Source organism: Podarcis pityusensis, assembly GCF_964106645.2.
Source record: "Podarcis pityusensis genome assembly, chromosome: 2".
In the NCBI taxonomy this organism is placed as follows: Eukaryota; Metazoa; Chordata; class Lepidosauria; order Squamata; family Lacertidae; genus Podarcis; species Podarcis pityusensis.
This window is the reverse complement of record NC_138029.1, coordinates 126,973,451-126,993,210: the sequence shown is the minus strand read 5'-3', so window position 1 is coordinate 126,993,210 and position 19,760 is coordinate 126,973,451. Positions and strand designations below refer to the sequence as shown.

At 45.2% G+C, this 19,760-nt stretch overlaps 1 protein-coding gene and 1 long non-coding RNA gene across 4 annotated transcripts; one reads left to right on the top strand and one right to left on the bottom strand.

Moving 5' to 3' along the window:
• Positions 1-1,854: 1,854 nt before the first annotated feature.
• LOC308465774 (uncharacterized protein) lies at positions 1,855-11,613 on the bottom strand. 3 transcript variants are annotated; one of them, XM_080985987.1, is made up of 7 exons: positions 11,415-11,432; positions 10,449-10,557; positions 8,687-9,189; positions 8,405-8,486; positions 8,064-8,143; positions 7,676-7,802; positions 1,855-5,363 (listed from the first exon to the last, which is right to left on the bottom strand). In XM_080985987.1, exons 3-7 carry the CDS (start codon positions 9,095-9,097, stop codon positions 3,196-3,198), a joined length of 2,868 nt encoding a protein of 955 aa, XP_080842113.1. In that variant the 5' UTR covers positions 9,098-9,189; positions 10,449-10,557; positions 11,415-11,432; the 3' UTR covers positions 1,855-3,195. The 3 variants fall into 3 exon arrangements, with proteins under 3 accessions (XP_080842113.1, XP_080842112.1, XP_080842114.1); XM_080985986.1 differs by lacking the exon at positions 10,449-10,557 and having other exon boundaries at positions 11,415-11,613; XM_080985988.1 differs by lacking the exons at positions 10,449-10,557; positions 11,415-11,432 and adding an exon at positions 10,219-10,437.
• Positions 11,614-14,737: 3,124 nt separating this feature from the next.
• On the top strand, positions 14,738-18,699 carry LOC308466333. Its single transcript, XR_013980765.1, has 2 exons — positions 14,738-17,159; positions 17,323-18,699. It is a non-coding gene; the product is annotated as an uncharacterized lncRNA (long non-coding RNA).
• The last annotated feature ends 1,061 nt before the right edge of the window (positions 18,700-19,760 follow it).

Here is a 19,760-nt window from a genome sequence, read left to right as displayed (position 1 = left end):
TTCACTACACATTTTGAAATATGATGGCTGATTATCCTGGTTTCCATTAAACTTTGTTTATGGTGCTTCTTCAGCTGCACAAAGCTCTTTGCAGGGCTTCTTCCATGCCCGTATAGCCTCACAACCCTGCTTAGCCACTACCATTCTATTTGCACAAACTGAGGCTGAAATATCTATTGCTCAAGGACAGCAAATGAGCATCTCCATGTCACTTCCTTCATATTCTGTACTACTTCCCTGCTAGTTTCAGGACTTGGCCGTGTAACTTGTTTGCAATAGGCACTGTCTTGGAAGATGTGAACGAATACTAGGCTTATTGCCTCCATGCATGTACATAATGCATTTCCCCCACAACATGAGGTTACACGTGAAAGTAAATCCCGACCTTCTTCACTGCTGCTAAACTGCAGGGGGGGGGGTGTTATTTGGAACAGTGAGGAAAGGAGATACTTAGATTCCCTCCCTACCCGTTTACCGCAACGATGCACTTTATCTTGCACCTAAACGGTTTACGAGGAGAAAGCAGCGCGTTAAGCATGAATGCCAACCTCCTCTTCATTGCAAACAGCCTTTTTGACAGCAAGAGGCTTCACAGCTGGAAATATATTTAAATAGAAGCTTTTAAAACATTTGCATGCACACACAACCTGATACAGGAACATGGGATCGTCAGTGCGACTCCTAGGGGCCGAATTCATTTCGCCCCTTCCTCCAATAAAATATTTGAAAGGGCTGCCCCCCCCCCGAAAAAGTTGATGAGCATTGCCATTCAAAAAGTGTGCGCGCACCGTGTCACGTGATTGATTATGCAGAGCAGGGCTCGCCTGCCCCCCACCCCACGCCCAATATTTTTTTTCAAGTTGGCACCCCTGCCTGTGGCAGCACGCAGAGAAAGGCCGGGCTCCTGCGCTTTTGACGCTAGCCGTGCAGCATCGGTCCTCTTGCAAAGTTGAGAAAAGCGGCGCCTGCAGAAATCAACCCCTCCCGCCTTTCGGCACAACTTCTAAAAGCACGAGAGCCCTCTCCTCATGCATTGAACAGAGTTGCTTAGAAATCCACACGTATTGCGGGAGGAGGGGGAAAGCTGTGATCTCTTGGCGCCGAGACAACCTTCCTGGGATAAAGGGCCAAAGGGCGCAACCAGATCAGAGGGCGCACCTCGGGGGAAGGGCTTTTGTTTTGTTTTTAACCAGCGATTCCAGTCTTCAAAGATCTGCCGAGCGTCCCCGCTGCCTCGCGTGCCCTCGGGGCAGCAGGGCAGGCGTTTGGCTTGGGCGGCCCTCGCCCGGCCAAGGAAACAGCTTCTCCTCAGCTGCTGAGCGAAAACACGCCGCCAGGCAGGCAGGCTGGCAGAGCCCCCCCAATAAAATTTTTGAGGGGGCTCGGGTCCCCTCAGGCCCCATGGAGTCGGCGCCTATGCATACAGGAGCTGAGGTTCCACTATATTTGTGAATTCCCTTTTTGGGTCTTACCTCTTCAACCCTTGACATACTAGTTTTAGCAAGAAAGCCACATCCTGGCCACTTTCAAGACATTAGCTCCCTAGTTATGTTCTTCTTGCTAACATCTTAACCACAATTTGTTCTAAAGATACAACTTCCCTGTAGGTAGCCTAGCCACAAGCTATATTAAAAATATGCTAAGTGTTGCAACCTATGCCCTAGCTGTTGCAACCTTATGACCTTTATGAAAAAGCAATAAAAGCATCATTTATTCTGGAAAAGCAATCTGAAAAGCTCCAATTATCATTCCTTACATGGGATACCTACAATGATCTGCTAAGACATTTGAGGGAGAAACAAAAATGTAAAAATTAAGAAATTTTTGTATTGGACTGGCCAAGCTATCATCAGATTTGTTTAATAATAATTTTTATTAGTTATCAATTACACTGTCGCTTAATCACCCTTTAAATAGGAGAAGATAAATAATTGTACTCTATAGAACAAAAAAGCCTGTCCTGTTTGTTTTTAGGTTTCGGTACCAACAAATCCTGCCTAGTTCTTTTAGCCCTTTCAAAGGCTGTTTGAATTAACTCTTGCGGATAGCCTCTATCTCTTAATGAAGAGGAATGACTATTGGAAGAACGCTATCTCGCAACTGCTCCTACGTTTATGGTTTTGTGCTTCCAGTGAATGACTATCTGCAGAACGATTTTTTTGCTTCAGCCGTGTAATGTAATACTTACCACATACACAACCGATATAGTAAAGAGAGACATTAGTTCATTCCATGTTTATGAGTATCTCCAGGCTTGGTTATGCACCTTGCACTTTAGTTTGCTTTTTGTTTAGTAGGTTTATGAGTTTATATACCTATTCTAGTAAAATTGTCCTTTATATTTGTATTCATAAGCCAGCTTTGGTGTTGTTGGTTTGTTGTATAATTGATGATTTTCTTTACTTCGGCATTCCAAAATCTTATAAATTTCAATTACATTACAGTCATAATAATAATCCCTTATACAACAACTGCAATATTAATAACTTCTGTTTGTGTTGACACATTAAATGATTTATAAGACTACAAATGAAGGATTCAAACTACCTCCTTGTTCTTCTAGTGTGTGGCAATTATCCTGTCTGTAGTGTTCCTTCCTGTCCTTGTAAAATGTTATGTCTATCTTTTCCTGGTTGTTGCTATTACCTAAAGTGGTTAGGGAAACCCAGCCAGATGGGCAGGATAAATCATCATCATCAAAAATACCTCATCTGTTGTGATGGACTGACGCTCCATTAACACTGAGGAGGAAAGGGAACAGAGTCACCTGCTCAAGGAATATATGCCAGACACTGACAAAAATGTCTCCGGTCAAGATCTGGTGCTCACTCCACAAGCTTACTGCTGTTCCCAACAGCCTTTGATGTATAATACACAGATAATTCTTTCTCCCTCGGGGACGCAATTCTTTGCTCCTGGCATGCACTCAGGAAATGGTTTGAAGGATCGAAGGAGAAGAGTAGCAAGAGATTTCTAGACCTAGCCTTCCCACAAAGAAAAGCCTAAATTAAACATCTTGGCCATTGACTTCCACACTGCAGATCTGGATACGTATTTGAAGAATATTGGGCACCGGGTTAGCACTCGATAGCTTTGAGAGGCAGGGCTGACTTCTCTGCTGAGCTGAAGAAGCACAAGAACACTGTTGGAATAGAAATTAAAGTTTCCTGAAATAAAATTACTACACAGCAATTGCTATGGTTTCTCCCCACTGTGAGTTCTTTGATGGGAAGTGAATTTGTAGCTGTGACTGAAGCTCTTTCCACATTCCAAGCACTGATAGGGTTTCTCTCCACTATGAATTATTTGATGGGAAGTGAGATTATTCTTCTGAACGAAGCTCTTTCCACATTCCTGGCACTGATAGGGTTTCTCCCCTGTATGAATTCTTTGATGGGAAGTGAGATGGGTGCTCTGACTGAAGCTCTTTCCACATTCCAAGCACTGATATGGTTTCTCCCCACTATGAACTCTTTGATGGGAAGTGAGAGAGTCGCTCCGACTAAAGGTCTTTCCACATTCCAAGCACTGATAGGGTTTCTCCCCATTATGGATTCTTTGATGGGAAGTAAGATTGCTACTATAACTGAAGCTCTTTCCACATTCCTGGCACTGATAGTGTTTCTCCCCTGTATGAATTGTTTGATGGGAAGCAAGATTGCTACTCTGACTGAAGGACTTTCCACATTCCAAGCACTGATAGGGTTTCTCCCCTGTATGACTTCTTTGATGGGAAGTGAGAGAGTCACCCCGACTGAAGGTCTTTCCACATTCCAAGCACTGATAGGGTTTCTCCCCTGTATGACTTCTTTGATGGGAAGTGAGAGAGGCGCTCTGACTGAAGCTCTTTCCACATTCTAAGCATGGATAGCGTTTCTCTCCTGTATGACTTCTTTGATGGGAAGTGAGATTGCTGCTCTGACTGAAGCTCTTTCCACATTCCAAGCACTGATAGGGTTTCTCCCCTGTATGAATTCTTTGATGGGAAGTGAGAGAGTCGCTCCGACTAAAGGTCTTTCCACATTCCAAGCACTGATAGTGTTTCTCCCCATTATGGATTCTTTGATGGGAAGTAAGATTGCTACTATGACTGAAGCTCTTTCCACATTCAAAGCATTGATAGGGTTTCTCCCCTGTATGAATTATTTGATGGGAAGTGAGAGAGGCGCTCTGACTGAAGCTCTTTCCACATTCGAAGCACTGATAGGGTTTCTCCCCTGTATGAATTCTTTGATGGGAAGTGAGAGAGTCACTCCGACTGAAAGACTTTCCACATTCCTGGCACTGATAGGGTTTCTCCCCTGTATGAATTCTTTGATGGGAAGTGAGATGGGTGCTCTGACTGAAGTTCTTTCCACATTCGAAGCACTGATAGGGTTTCTCCCCTGTATGACTTCTTTGATGGGAAGTGAGAGAGGCGCTCTGACTGAAGCTCTTTCCACATTCAAAGCACTGATAGGGTTTCTCCCCTGTATGAATTATTTGATGGGAAGTGAGATGGGTGCTCTGACTGAAGCTCTTTCCACATTCCAAGCACTGATATGGTTTCTCCCCACTATGAACTCTTTGATGGGAAGTGAGAGAGTCGCTCCGACTAAAGGTCTTTCCACATTCCAAGCACTGATAGTGTTTCTCCCCATTATGGATTCTTTGATGGGAAGTAAGATTGCTACTATGACTGAAGCTCTTTCCACATTCAAAGCATTGATAGGGTTTCTCCCCTGTATGAATTATTTGATGGGAAGTGAGAGAGGCGCTCTGACTGAAGCTCTTTCCACATTCGAAGCACTGATAGGGTTTCTCCCCTGTATGAATTCTTTGATGGGAAGTGAGAGAGTCACTCCGACTGAAAGACTTTCCACATTCCTGGCACTGATAGGGTTTCTCCCCTGTATGAATTCTTTGATGGGAAGTGAGATGGGTGCTCTGACTGAAGTTCTTTCCACATTCGAAGCACTGATAGGGTTTCTCCCCTGTATGACTTCTTTGATGGGAAGTGAGAGAGGCCCTGTGACTGAAGCTCTTTCCACATTCGAAGCACTGATAGGGTTTCTCCCCTGTATGAATTCTTTGATGGGAAGTGAGAGAGTCACTCCGACTGAAAGACTTTCCACATTCCTGGCACTGATAGGGTTTCTCCCCTGTATGAATTCTTTGATGGGAAGTGAGATGGGTGCTCTGGCTGAAGGTCTTTCCACATTCGTAACATGGATAGGGTTTATTCCCAATGGGATTTATTTGATGAGAAGTGGACTGGGACCTCTGACTAAAGCTCTCTTCACACTTTGAGTATTTATATTGCTTCTCCACTGTGTGGCTTCTGTATTGCTCCCACTTGTTATTAATTTCCATTTCATCACCACCTGCAATTATAAAACCAATTACAGTGGTACCTTGGTTCTCAAACTTAAACTGTTCTGGAATTGTATCCCAAAACCAAAGCGAGCTTTCCCATAGAAAGTACAGTGGTACCTCGAGTTACAAATGTGTCAGGTTACAAATGCTTCCGGTAACAAACTCCGCTAACCTGGAAGTAGTTACCTTGACTTGAGAACTTTGACCCAGGATGAGAATGGGAATTGTGTGCTGGCGGTGTGGCAACAGCGGGAGGCCCCATTAGCGAAAGCATGCCTCAGGTTAAGAACGGACCTCCGGAACAAATTAAGTTCGTAACTGGAGGTACCACTGTAATGCGAAATGGATTAATCCGTTCCAGACAATTAAAAACAACCTATAAAACAGCAGTTTAACATAAATTTTACTCTCTAATGAGACCGTTGATCCATAAAATGAAAGCAATAAACCAGGGTGCCATCTACTACCCAGTATCAAAAACTGGCAGTGATCTACCCATTGCCATTGGAGGGACAGGGGTGGAAGAGGCGAGTTCAAGGGGGGGACTCAAACTGGAGGGACAAGGGGTGCATGTGGGGAAGGAGGTGGCTAGCTGGATGCGGGAGGGGAGTTTAAGTGGGGGGAACGAAAAACACTCAAACTGGAGGGAAGAGGAGTGCGCGTAGGATGCGTGTGGGGAAGGGGGTGGCTAACTGGATGCGGGGGGGGGGGGGAGTTTAAGTGGGAGGAAGGAAAGGGTGGCAAAAGTTCTCTCTCCCCAAAGAAGCTTTCTCGCTTGCTTGCTCTCCCCTCTGCATGTTTTCCAGCATCTGCCCATGCTCCCCATTCACCTGGGCGAGTCCCAGGGCTTCTGTCTCCACTTTGGGCAGCATGTCAAAGTGCCAGCCAGGGCAGTACTGCCTGCACATCCCTGGCGTGAAGGAACAGGAATGTGGCAGCAGCACCAGAGTGCAGAGAGGAGGTGGCAGCTGCTGCTCTCCTAGCTGCCAGATGCTGAGTCAGGTGGGCTGGAGCCTGCGCACAGAGCGAGCGCCCCGATCCCCCCACTCGGGAATGTGGCACCCACGCTGCTTCGCCTGGATCTCGCTTGGGGTCGGGCCTGGGACGAGGGGAGGGAGGGAAGGCGAAGGGATGGGAAGGTCAACCTGCCCAGCATAGTTCCCGCACGACTAGGGGAGAGTCGCCAACTTCCAAGTCTCCCTACTCCGGAGTCACTTACATTCTGAGGAGCCACCCAACTCCACTTTGTAGCAAGGAAAGAGGCGCTTCCCATCAGAGGGAAGGGAAGGGAAGGTAGTGGTGGCAGTCACTGCTGGAACAAGCTGCTCGCTCAAAACAGAAGTGTGCACTCAAATAGGAGCACGTTCGGCTTCCGAAAAGGGTTCAAAAACTGGAACACTCATTTCTGGGTTTGAAGTGTTCGGGTTCCAAGTAGTTTGAGAACTAAGCTGTTTGAAAACCGAGGTACCACTGCATTTTAAAATATTAATATCTTATTGAAACATATTTTGTTCATAAAGATGTAATACAAGAGAAAGGAATAAAAAAGGGAAAGAGTGTGTGGAAGAACGATTTTTAAAAGAGGGAAAAAATTGTGGAACAAATGCAGTGCAATAAAAATAAATTTCCCTTTTATATCATATAGATGTTAAGTGGTATTGTTACACTAATATCCAGTTGTCCCTTGGTTCTCGAACGGTTCTGTTCGACTCCCAGAACTGATCAAAAACCAAGGCGCTACTTCCAATTGACTTAGCTTCCTGTACTCAATTGGAAGCTGCGCTGACCATTCGACTTCCGAAAATCGTTCGAAAACCGGAACACTCATTTTGAATTTTCAATCATTTGGGAGCCAAAGCATACACGTACCAAGGCATTCAAGTTCCAAGGTATGACTGTATATATAGAGAGAAACTAATTAGAGCCTCAGGAAGAACGACCGTTCACAATTGTTGATTATTGAACATCGCTAATGAACAGATGTGAAATAAGAAGAAATGAAGGGGATTAGATGGGAATTCCTACTACAGAGTTAACTGCCTTTGTTGGCTGGTATTAGCTGACATACTTACGGGAACCTGAGATTCAATTAATTTTGTTTGGCCCAATCACGAAATCTGCTCTGTCTCCATTGACTGACAGACGAGATATTCGCAGACAACACCGCCAATCACCCTCCATTCCAAATGATTTCTGGGGGCATTAGATTTCCAGGTGGTGTAGGTGGCGCTACTGAGTTCCATCCAAACCTTGGAGATTCATCGGAAGGAGAGTTTTATGGAATTTCAAAACAGATATGATGATCCTCAGAGAATCTTACCCAGAGAATCCAGGAGTCCATGATTCTCCTCCATGACCTCCTTATACAGAGCTTTCTGGTCAGGATCCAGCAATGCCCACTCCTTGTCTGTGAAATTAACAGCGACATCCTCAAAGCACACCAGACCCTAAAAGAAAAAGGGAAATGTCCGATCTACCACACATTGCTCCATTGTTTTCTGCCTGTTAATTGCTGTGTTGTTTAAATGGGATTGTTTTGCTCCACATGGTATGAATGCTTATTTTAACATCTCGCTGGAATTACTTTATTATTTTAATGATGGGTCCTAATCTTTGGGTAAATGGGTGGAACTCCACATTTTTTTCAACCAAGCATTCTGGCTGCCCCACCCCTCGGCCTCTCTCCCTACAAGTCTCATGCCCCCTACCTGATCTGCTTCTATAGCCCCTGCTTCTCCTTCTCCACCATGAAAAGACGCATGAGGTCTTGCTGGCATCATCCGGTCACCTGCCAGAGACAAAGGGAAGTGGGAAGCCATGAATGCCTGCTTTTCTCCGATGTTCAGGACTGCATCTCTAATTTCAGATGGACTTTTGAAGAAGTCTATCCCACTGAGACATTTGTACAACTTCATATTTTAGTTGTGCAAAAATACATCTCTGCTCCTTTGGGCTCTTGGGCCCAACCACATCCCCATAAAAGAGGAAAAGAACCCACAGATTTGAATCCCTAGGATGTGACCAAAGAGAGAAATAACACTCTCCTTACCCAGTGGTCTCTCTCTGGTTTCCATTGGAGTCTCCCTTGCCTCTGAGGAATCGGGACCCATTTCTGCCATCAGATCCTTTGCCTGAAAGAGCAAGAAAGATTCAAAAGAGATAATTGGGAGGAGGATTAGAAAGGTAACGGAAGAGGCAAACACTCTAGGGGTACCAGATCGCATTCCTTGGATCCGATCCATAAAGGGATGGGACATTAGTACCACATTTTGGGATACTCTTGCTCTGGTTTGGAGCCCCTTGGGAGTTTCCAGAGAAAAGTCTCTCTCACCTGTTGCTCTGCCTGCTTCCTCTCCTCTGCCTGACTCAAGAGGAAACCTTCGGCCAGGGCCACTGCCTGGGAACTGGTCTCTGCTCCACATTCCCTCATCCAGCTCTCTATCTCGGGTGGAAGGACAGCCAGGAACTGCTCCAAGATCACCATGTCCAGCATCTCAGCTTTTGTGTTCCTTTCTGGCTCCAGCCACTGACAGACAAGGTGGTAGAGTCGGCTGCAAACCTCTCGGGGTCCTTTGGCCTCCTGGTAGAACTGCTTGAGCTGCTGGCTCTGAACATCTGAGTGGAGGGTGTCCTCCTCACCCAGGATCTTCCGCATAGAGCTTTCCCAGAATCCCTCAGTGCTCCCATCTTCAGTGGCCGGGCCTATTCCTGCTTTAGGTCCAGCCGAGTCTTGCTCATCCATCTGTGCTCTCAGGAAGCTTCCAAGAGATCAGAAGGAGTCCCTTTTTTCTTCTGGAAAGTTCTTCCCGTCCTAATTAGCGGTGCTGGCAAACCCTACAAAGCAAATGCATTGTTCTGTTATAAAATTGGCACTCTGTCAAGATCAGAAAAATGTCCCCAGACAAACGTGGCTGGTTTTTGCTAGCAATCAAGGCTGCACTTCAGACTCTGAACATATTGTGGTTGTAAGTTGTTTTAAGCTGTTTTTAAACTCCACGAGAGAAAAAGAAAGACTTGGGGGGGGGGGGGGGACACACCATCAGAATTTGTCTTAATCTGGCTGGTCTAAATTTAAACATAAGCAGAAGTTACTATCTCTTGGGTAGGGGGGGACACACACTATCAGAATTTGGCTCAGTCTGGCTGGTCTAAATTTAAATTTCAGCACAGTACTGTGGGACCTCGACTTACAAACACGTCAGGTTACAAACGATTCAGGTTACAAACTCCGCTAACCTGGAAGAATTACCTTGAGTTGAGAACTCTGCCCCAAGCTGAGAACGGAAATCGTGTGCCGGTAGTGAAAGCATGTCTCAGGTTAATAACAGTTTCAGGTTAAGAATGGACCTCCGGAACAAATTACAGTGGTACCTCGGGTTACATACGCTTCAAGTTACAGACTCCGCTAACCCAGAAATAGTAATTTGGGTTAAGAACTTTGCTTCAGCATGAGAACAGAAATCGTGCTCTGGCGGTGCAGCGTCAGCGGGAGGCCCCATTAGCTAAAGTGGTGCTTCAGGTTAAGAACAGTTTCAGGTTAAGAACAGACCTCCAGAACGAATTAAGTTCTTAACCCAAGGTACCACTGTAATAATTATTACTATTATTATTATTATTACTATAACTACTACTACTATTATGCCGCCCATCTGACTGGGTTATCTCAGCTACTCTGAGCAGCTTCCAATAAGATGAACATCAAACACAGTAAGGCATCAAAGATTAAAAACTTTTCTTCATCAATAGAGCAATTATTCTCCTCGCTTTGAACCTCACCCCCACCCCCACCCCCGAATTCATCAACAGACCAAGACTTTACGCTGTTTCATTGGTAGCAGAAGAGGAAAAATAACTCTTACTTACACTTAAGCACAACCACAAGGCCTCTTGACTAGGCGTTTGGCTATACGATGTGAACTGCTAATCTGTTAAGTATTCTCTATCCTGTTTCCCCTTTTTCTGTTTAAGACAATTCACGAACCCAGAACTCAATACAATGACCACTAATAACAGAACATGTCACATATATCCCTGCACATTTACAGAGGACCCTCTGGATACGAATGTAATTTGTTCTGGGGGTCCGTACATACCCCAGAAACTCTGCAAGTAGAGGCACCGCTTCTGTGCATGTACATAAAGCGCTTTGCGCATGCAGCAAAACCCAGGAGAATACACTTCCGGAGTTGCCATGTTCGCAACCTGAAAAAAGGAAACGTAGCCCGAGAGTCCACTGTATTAGGATATTTTGCGATATCGATGAAGAAATCTTCACCCAACTTGGGCACATACCCATGACCTGTATATCTGAAGGAGCGTCTCCTCCCCCATCGTTCTGCCCGGACACTGAGGTCCAGCTCCGAGGGCCTTCTGGCGGTTCCCTCACTGCGAGAGGCCAAGTTACAGGGAACAAGGCAGAGGGCCTTCTCGGTGGTGGCACCTGCCCTGTGGAACGCCCTCCCATCAGATGTCAAAGCGATAAACATCTACCTGACATTCAGAAGACATCTGAAGGCAGCCCTGTTCAGGGAAGTTTTTAATATGTGACATTTTAGTGTATCTTTCATCTTTGTTGGAAGCCGCCCAGAGTGGCTGGGGAAACCCAGCCAGATGGGCGGGGTACAAATAATAAATTTATTATTATTATTATTATTATTATTATTATTATTATTATTACTACTACTACTACCAAGCAACCCCCTCCCCTTTCATGGCGTTTGCTCTGGGGGACCTTCCTCCCCAAGTCTTTCTTTCCTCTCATCTCTAGGAATCCAGCTTAGTTCCTTTTAACTCTATGGAGAGCAGGAGCCCACAGAGAGAGGCTTTCTTCTGGGGAGGGTGGGACCTCCTTGGCAGGCAGAGGAGCAGCTTGTAGGGGTTAAAGGCTGTGTCAGAAGCAAGGGGAAGGGGGTTCCAATGGCATGCCACTTTTTCCCTCCCCAAAGGGGCAAAGGAAGGAGGGGGGAGGATGCTCCCTGCCTTGGGTATCCTCCCCCTGCAGCCCTGGGACCCCCCCTTCTCCCCCGGGCGCCCCAAAGGGAACGAGAGAGGAGACTCACTGGATCCCAGGAGGGGCCACCGAGGCAGAGGACGGAGGAGGAGGCGCTTCCGCTCTGGAGGACCTGAGACCCCCGCCCCCACTTCCTGGCCTCTCTAGGATTCCAGCTCGGCTCCTGTTAACCCTTGGCAAGCCGAGCGCACAGAGGGCAGAGGAGGCTCTGAGCAGCTGCGCATGCTCCCTGCGGGCGGCCCGGGGCCTTCTCTCGCGGACGCCTCAGAGAAGGAAGCGGAGCGAGGGGGAGGCGGAGGGAGGGCGGGGCAAGGACCCGTGACGAAACAGCCCTGGCCCCGCCCCTCCGCCGGGAAGGCGGCGGCGGCTGCTGCTCTGAGGGAAACGGCTTTTCCCGCCTTTTCCCAACTTCCCGCCATTCGAAACCTGACCTTCCCCTCAGTTTTAGCCGCCAAGGAGGCCGATTCCTGGCAGACCAGGCGGCAGTTTCCCTGGGCTCCCTCGTTTATCGGGGGATTTCTTTTCATTCTGCGTAATTTCTGTTTATAGTTCTTGCTTTTGGAGCTTCTATCTGCTTCTTTAGAAAGGCATTTTCCTTTATTAAAAAAGACCCTTTCACCACCGCTTTACCTGCATGCCATTAAGCATTTAAATCCATTTATTCAAATGGATTTCGAAATAGTCCTTTATAGTGCCACCTTCTTCCTTCTCTCTCCTCCTCTGGTGTCACTGAGGAGAAATGAAGAGGCTCCTCCGCCTCAGGCGTTGCACTTGTGTCTGTCTGTGTGTGAGAGAGAAAACTGGGGTGCAAGAAGGGCCCAAGGATCTTTTAGTGGCCCCAGCAGAAGCCATCCACCATGGAGCTGAAGCCCTGCAGGTAGTCCTTATCCCAGTTTTGGATGTGGGGCTCCTCCACTGTGAACATGGCTACAATCTTCCCTCAGTCATCAGCGAAATGGAAGAACTCCTGCCAGTCAAAGAAGTACCTGTACAGGTAGCGAACCTTCTGCATCCCGTTGTAGAAGTGGCAATCCTGCTTCATCTGGTACAGGACATGTTATTGCAAGGGGCAGGGTGCCATCAAGTAAGGTCAGGTGGGGGAAGGGAACTCTGGGGGGACAGGCACCCCCTGCTCCTTCATGCCAAAGGAGACCCCCCCCACTATTGTGGCAGGACCCCATCTGCCCCCCCCCCAGCTAAGCAACAGTCACATCATGCAGGGTTGCCACCCGCCCTGTTTAATGTGCTGGATTAGATTCATTTATTCACAGAAACAACACTATGTGAAGTTTCCAGAAGATGGGTTATTTACAACAGGTGCAAGTTCACTTCAAAGAATGTTCTACACATGCGTTGCTTCTGGGCTGACCAGAGAGATGCTTAGTCTGACCTCTACTTTTGTAGCGTGAAGATGTAAAGAGAGGGTCTGGCAGCTTTTAGGTGAGAATTATGTGCTCACCTAGGTTTAGCATTATGTGAATATTTGGGGTGGGGGAATTAAAAGATTTTGAAATATTGAAAAGAATGAAACTATCATTGATGGGGAGAATCTCGGCGATAAAAATGAATATAATGATAATAAATAATAATTTTTTAATTTACATCCCTCCCATCTGGCTGGGTTTCCACAGCCACTCTCTTTGGCTTAAAGCACAGCACAAAAGCAGACATTTAAAATATAAAAACACAGCACAACAACAATATAAAAACTATATAAAAATATAAAAACACAGCGCAACAACAAACATTAAAAAAAAAATCCTATACAAGCAACAAACTAACCGATAAATCAATAGAAAACAGTAACAACAACAACCAGTTTACATTTATACCCTAATTAAAGTAACCATCAACCCCAAATAAAAACATTTATCCAACACCAACCCGACAAAATCAAAACAGGGGAACCAAAATTAGAACCATTTAAAACATTTTAGCAAGTTGCCTCAATCAGCTGTTCCGGCAATGTCCCCTTGGTCTCCCAGGATCCTTTTACGCCACATGGAAATGGGCCTTGCAGCAGGGAGCAGTCTTCCTTCCATCACTCAGGGCAGCAGCAATGCGCCTCTGGCCTCCCAGGAGCCTTTTAGTTGTTCAGGGTGAGTGTGGGCTCCACAGTTCCAGATTTAGAATCGTCTTCTGAAGCGTTCTATCTGTGTTGGATAAAAGGCTAGATACTGCTGGAAAACACATAGTTGTTAAGAGCTAGAGGGACATGGTTGGCACTCATGAATCTGGTATGGTAAAGCTGGAATACATAAAAGCTTCTCTAATCAGCCCTGAGTGCTCACTGGAAGGACAGATCGTGAAGTATAGGAATATTTGCCTCTACACATTTGCCTCTACACATTTGCTCCTGCACATGACTATGGCATGCTGGGAAAGCCTCGCTGCCAAGCTTTGCTTCTGTACATGATGCTACACACACCGACACTCCCTCACCGTTCCAATACTGAGACATTCCCTCATCATCCCAGAATGTTCAGTCCACACTTTGACCTGTTCTTAATGCTTAGCTGACCACATTTATTGGAATGTAATTGTTTAAGTCTTAATATATTAATCATTGGTTATATTTTAATTAGGAGGCTTTCATGCCTGTCTAGTTCTGTGCTCCCTTTCCCAGCCTTTAATCTATTAGTGATTAATGCCTATATGTAACCTTTAGTTTGTATTTGTGTTAACCAATCAGCAACAAGTTACTTTGTACTTATGTTAACCAATCAGCAACAAGCGCACCTGTGGCAATGCATGTGATATTCAATAAAAGAGAGTCCTCGAGATTTGCTTGAGAGGTGCCTCCCACATGACGCTCGCTACTTGTCTGTCGTTATTCCAACCCAACATCTGGTGACCCCGACGTGATTGCCAGATCCCTTACGCAGCCAGCCTCCATACTTCACTCGACTGGAAAAGTCTCAGCGCGCTACTTCGTGAGTATGGGGGGGGGGGGACTGACAAAGTTCCAAAAGGAGCACGCCAAAGAATTGCTCCATCTCGTTAGACAGCGGGTGGCGGGTGTTCATATTTCTTTAAGAGAGATTGAACAATTGCTATGCGAGATTGCTTGCCAGTGCCCTTCCTATCCAGAAACTGGTTCTTTGGAAGTAGAAACTTGGCAAAAGATCAGAAAAACCCTTTTTGCAGAACTGAGGGCTCCGATTCATTGTCTGCTCACTTGGCAGAAATGTGCAGATGCCGTTGCTAAATTAGGACCTCAGGCATCTCCTATGGCCCCTGCCCTTTTAGCCGTTGCAGACAATCCCCCACCTTACCCAAAGCTTTTGCCTCCTTTGCAACCCTGCCAACCCCCCCCCCTACATCTCAACCGTCTCAGCCCACATCTCCCACAGCCTCCCCTCCCATCCCTCCTTCGCCTGCCACAGCCCCTACAGGAGCTGTGCGCACTGCGCTTTCTCTGGCTAGGCAGAAAGGGCTCCTTTCCTTAGAGGAGGAGTCTGAGTGGGCTGGTGAAATGCCATCTGCTTTCCCTATCACCTATACAAACCCAGGCACTGCTCAACAGCAGGTTTTATACGAGACGCTTCCTTATTCTGTAATGAGAGAACTAAGGAAAGCCATTACTGACTCCGGTTTAAAATCCTCCTACGTGATAGGGATGCTGGAGGGAATAGCAAATGGTTATACAATGCTACCTCAAGACTGGAAAGATCTGATGCGCATGCTTTTGTCCCTGGCTCAGTATGTAGTTTTTGAAAGTGAATTTAAACACAGCGCATCAGCCCTGTCTGATCCACAGCATTCAGCCAATCAACTTTATGGTGCTGGTCCGTATGATAATATAACAGCTCAGGCAACGCTGACACCTTTACATTTCAGTCGCACCGTGACCTGTGTACAGCGCGCCTTTCGGAAAGTCCCTGTCTCAGGGCAACCGCTGAGCTCTTTTGTTAATATTAAGCAACAACATTCAGAGCCCTACCATCAATTTATAGATAGATTGAAAGAATCAGTTACTAGGCAGATTGATAACACCACAGCTCAAAATGAGTTGATGAAAAAATTGGCTTTTGAGAATGCAAACACCGATTGCAAAAAGGCTTTGCAGTCAATCATACATCGCCCTAAATATGACCTGGCCGATATGATTCAAGCTTGTGCGGATGTTGGAAGCCAGAGTCATGCGATGTCCTTGCTTGCTGGCGCTATCCAAGCTACCAATAAACCTACAGGCAATTGCTTCAATTGCAAGCGCCCAGGCCATTTTGCTAAACAATGCAGAGCCCCTGGCGGGGGGGGGGGGGGACAGGAATGGTGATGCCAATAAGGCTAGACCTTCCAAAAAATGCCCGAAATGTGGAAAAGGCTATCATTGGGCAAATCAGTGCAGGAGTCCAGGAAACTCCATAGCGGCCCCACTCTCGGGCCAGGACAAATAGAGAGCCCTCCGCCTTTAGTTTCCATTGCTGAAAATTTTTCAAAGAATATGTCCTCTGATTTTGCCATTGAATTGATTAATCAAGAGACCAAAGACGCTGTTTTACCTGGTGAAATTGTGCTTATGCCCACCCAGTTGGCGGGCCCTCTACTACCTAAGGTCGCTGGCTTAATTTTACCCAAATTCTCTGTGGCCAAAGAAGGAATCCAGGTTATTCCAGGAGTCCTAGATCCTGACTATGTGGGCACAATCATGGTTCAACTTGGGAGCCACATGCCCATGCAGTTAAAAAAGGGTGAGTCCTGGGCGCATTTGGTGGTGCTCCCTTCTCATCCTACTGCTTCTATTATGGATAGTAATTTGCACAAGCTCTCTTCTTTCCCTCCACAGCTGTTAGCTGTAGACCAGAGGATTGGTGAAAAGAAAATTCTTCATAAGTATAAAATCAATGGCAAAGTTCTGGAAGGCTTGATTGACACAGGCGCAGACATTTCTGTAATTTCCAGTAGTTGCTGGGACCCCACGTGGCCCCTTGAGTCTGCCTCTGCAGTTTGGGGTGTGGGTGGACCTCAAACTTCTTCCAAAAGCGTACAGTGGCTGCCTGTCTCTCTGCCTGATAGCTCTGAAACCATTGCATACATCCAGCCCTGTGTGCTGAAAATCCACCTCAATCTGTGGGGCAGAGACTTACTACAACAATTACAATCTACCATTCAATTTAATGAGTAAGCTTGCACTCCCCCTCAACTGGAACCGCAAGGAATGCTGAATTCCCCTACCATGTGCCAATATTATGTGAATCAAGCTGTCCAGCCTTTCCGTCTTCAGTATCCACGCCAAATAAAATCACTCTCATTTCAAGCTGAACAGCTTAGAAAGGAAAAACAGCTAGAAGCAACCCCTGATAATTTGCTTATGTGTATTATTTCTTGCCTTAATGTAAATTCCATGATAGTGCTCCTTTTCAGCGTTTTGTTCTTGCCCCTCTCTGCTTCCGCCCCTAATGGTGGTGGTTCCTCACCAATAAATGTGTGGGAATCTTTTGCAAAGACCCTTAATGTTTCTTCCTTCTGCCTCACCCAGCAGGTATCAATTGGTGAAATCCTTGGCTCTTGCCTTATCCCTGTTTGTCATGACCCTCTTGATTTGCAAAATGATACCTGGTTTTATTCATCTTTACCCAAAAATGATTCTCTCCGCACCCTTGGTTATTCCAGCTACCACAACTGGGGTAACCAAGTGCGCCGACGCCCACCTTTGGCCATTGATTTGTTGACCCCATACGTGGCTTCCTTTAATGTTACTTGCGCCCGTATGGTAAATTGCACAAAAACCAACTGTGTGAAAATGGGCAAGGATAATTTTAATTGCTCTGATTATGTAAATATTTCCTATGTATATAAATATACAACAACAACAACAAAACAACAACAACAATAATAATAATTTATTATTTATACCCCGCCCATCTGGCTGGGCCTCCCCAGCCACTCTGGGCGGCTTCCATAAAAACCAAAAATACAGTAAAATATCACACGTTAAAAACTTCCCTGAACAGGGCTGCCTGAAGGCTGGTTCTGGTCGTGTCCAGGCTATACGTTTAATTACATTCCTGCAAACATTAGCCATGGCACACCTTGCTGTTTAAGCCGCTTGTCTATCATATTACCCAAAAAACATCTTTTGTCCCGCTCTAGATATTGCCGCTCTGTTGAATTGACTAATGATTGTGATGATTCTATTTCTCTTCCCAGTAGGTCTGAATATATCTCTTTAGCTGTTTCTCTTTTAGGAGTCCCTGGATTGGCTGTACGCAATAGTAGGAACATTAACTCTTTAGCTTGTTCTGCAGCAAAAGCCCTGAATTTTACTTCACAAGCTCTTCACCTTTTAAATAAAGAACAGAGCATGGCCTTCTACAAAACCGTGCTGCTATCAATTATTTATTGATGCTTCATCATTATGGCTGTGAACAAGTGGATGACATGTGCTGCTTCAATATTACTGATAATTCTAAAGCCATTCAAAGCCAAATCTCTCATTTGCAAAATCTTACACACCACATTAAACAGGACGTTGAATTTTCTGGCCTCTGGGACTCATTCACCCAGTGGCTTACCGGTTGGTTGCCAAACCTGAATTGGCTTCGTAATCTCTTTCAATACACTATTGTCATAGTATGTATATTGATTTTGTTATGCTGTTTTGTCCAATGCATTCCTGGTCTTATACGTCTTTGCTCTCAGCTTCTCTCTCCCCCTCAGCCACCCAACAAAATCATTGCTGCCTACTTTGCGAAATGGCAGCACCAACAGTAATTAATAGGGGGATATGGGCAGACTTACTTTGGGCATGCGTTGGCAAACCACTTATCCCGAAATATTTTTGTCTTATTCTCCATGAAACCATATAATCAACACCTCACAAATAATAAAAGAAAGGAGATATAGGAATATTTGCCTCTACACATTTGCTCCTGCACATGACTATGGCATGCTGGGAAAGCCTCGCTGCCAAGCTTTGCTTCTGTACATGATGCTACACACACCAACACTCCTTCACCGTTCCAATACTGAGACATTCCCTCATCATCCCAGAATGTTCAGTCCACACTTTGACCTGTTCTTAATGCTTAGCTGACCACATTTATTGGAATGTAATTGTTTAAGTCTTAATATATTAATCATTGGTTATATTTTAATTAGGAGGTTTTCATGCCTGTCTAGTTCTGTGCTCCCTTTCCCAGCCTTTAATCTATTAGTGATTAATGCCTATATGTAACCTTTACTTTGTACTTGTGTTAACCAATCAGCAACAAGTTACTTTGTACTTATGTTAACCAATCAGCAACAAGCGCACCTGTGGCAATGCATGTGATATTCAATAAAAGAGAGTCCTCGAGATTTGCTTGAGAGGTGCCTCCCACATGACGCTCGCTACTTGTCTGTCGTTATTCCAACCCAACATGAAGCTAAGGCTCCAAGACCTTGGCCACCTCATGAGAAGAGAAGACTCCCTGGAAAAGACCCTGATGCTGGGAAGATGGAGGGCACAAGGAGAAGGGAACGACAGAGGACAAGATGGTTGGATAGTGTTCTCGAAGCTACCAGCATGAGTTTGACCAAACTGCAGGAGGCAGTGGAAGACAGAAGTGCCTGGCATGCTCTGGTCCATGGGGTCACTAAGAGTCAGACACGACTAAATGACTAAACAACAAAATCATGTTACCAGGACAAAATAATTAGAGTTTGGGGAAAACAAAACACCAAGGTGGGAATCCTCAATAGAAGCAAAGACAAGGAAAAAATCAATATGGGTTACAAATGGGGTAGCTACATCTGTTAGACTTGAGGGAGAAACAAAAATGAAATTAGGAAAAAATTGTGTTGGACTGGCTAAACTATAATCAAATTAACTCAAAATTTAAGGCAGACAAAAAAACAGATTTACAGAACAATAATCACAATTTGAAAAAGATATTAAGATGTACGGTTATAAACCTCTGTAAAATGTATAAAATATTGTTTGAGTGGGAAACGAAAGAAGAGCTAGTGAAATCATCTATGATAAGTTGGCCAAGGGATGTGGGTCACAATAGTGATTTTAATTTATGGGTGCAATTGTAGAGAACAAATCAAATTCATTGCCAGCTATGCTCTAAAGAAGAAGTATTTAAAAATGATCCACAGGTGGTATTTGACACCAAATAGACTAGCCAAAATGTTTACATCTAAAAGTATAATTGGAAATGTACCGTAATTGGAAATGTAAGGGAACAGTTGGTACATTTGATCACTTATGGTGTTCATGTTTTAGGGTAACAAAAAATTCTGGGAGATGGTGTACAATGAGCTTAAGAAAAGGTTTTTTTAGAAACAGTACCCAATAATCCACAAACTTTTCTTCTGGGAATAACAGAAATCTAAAAAGTAAAATAAAAATTCACTTATGGATGTACGTGATGATATTCACTCAAATTCTAATTACACAAAAATG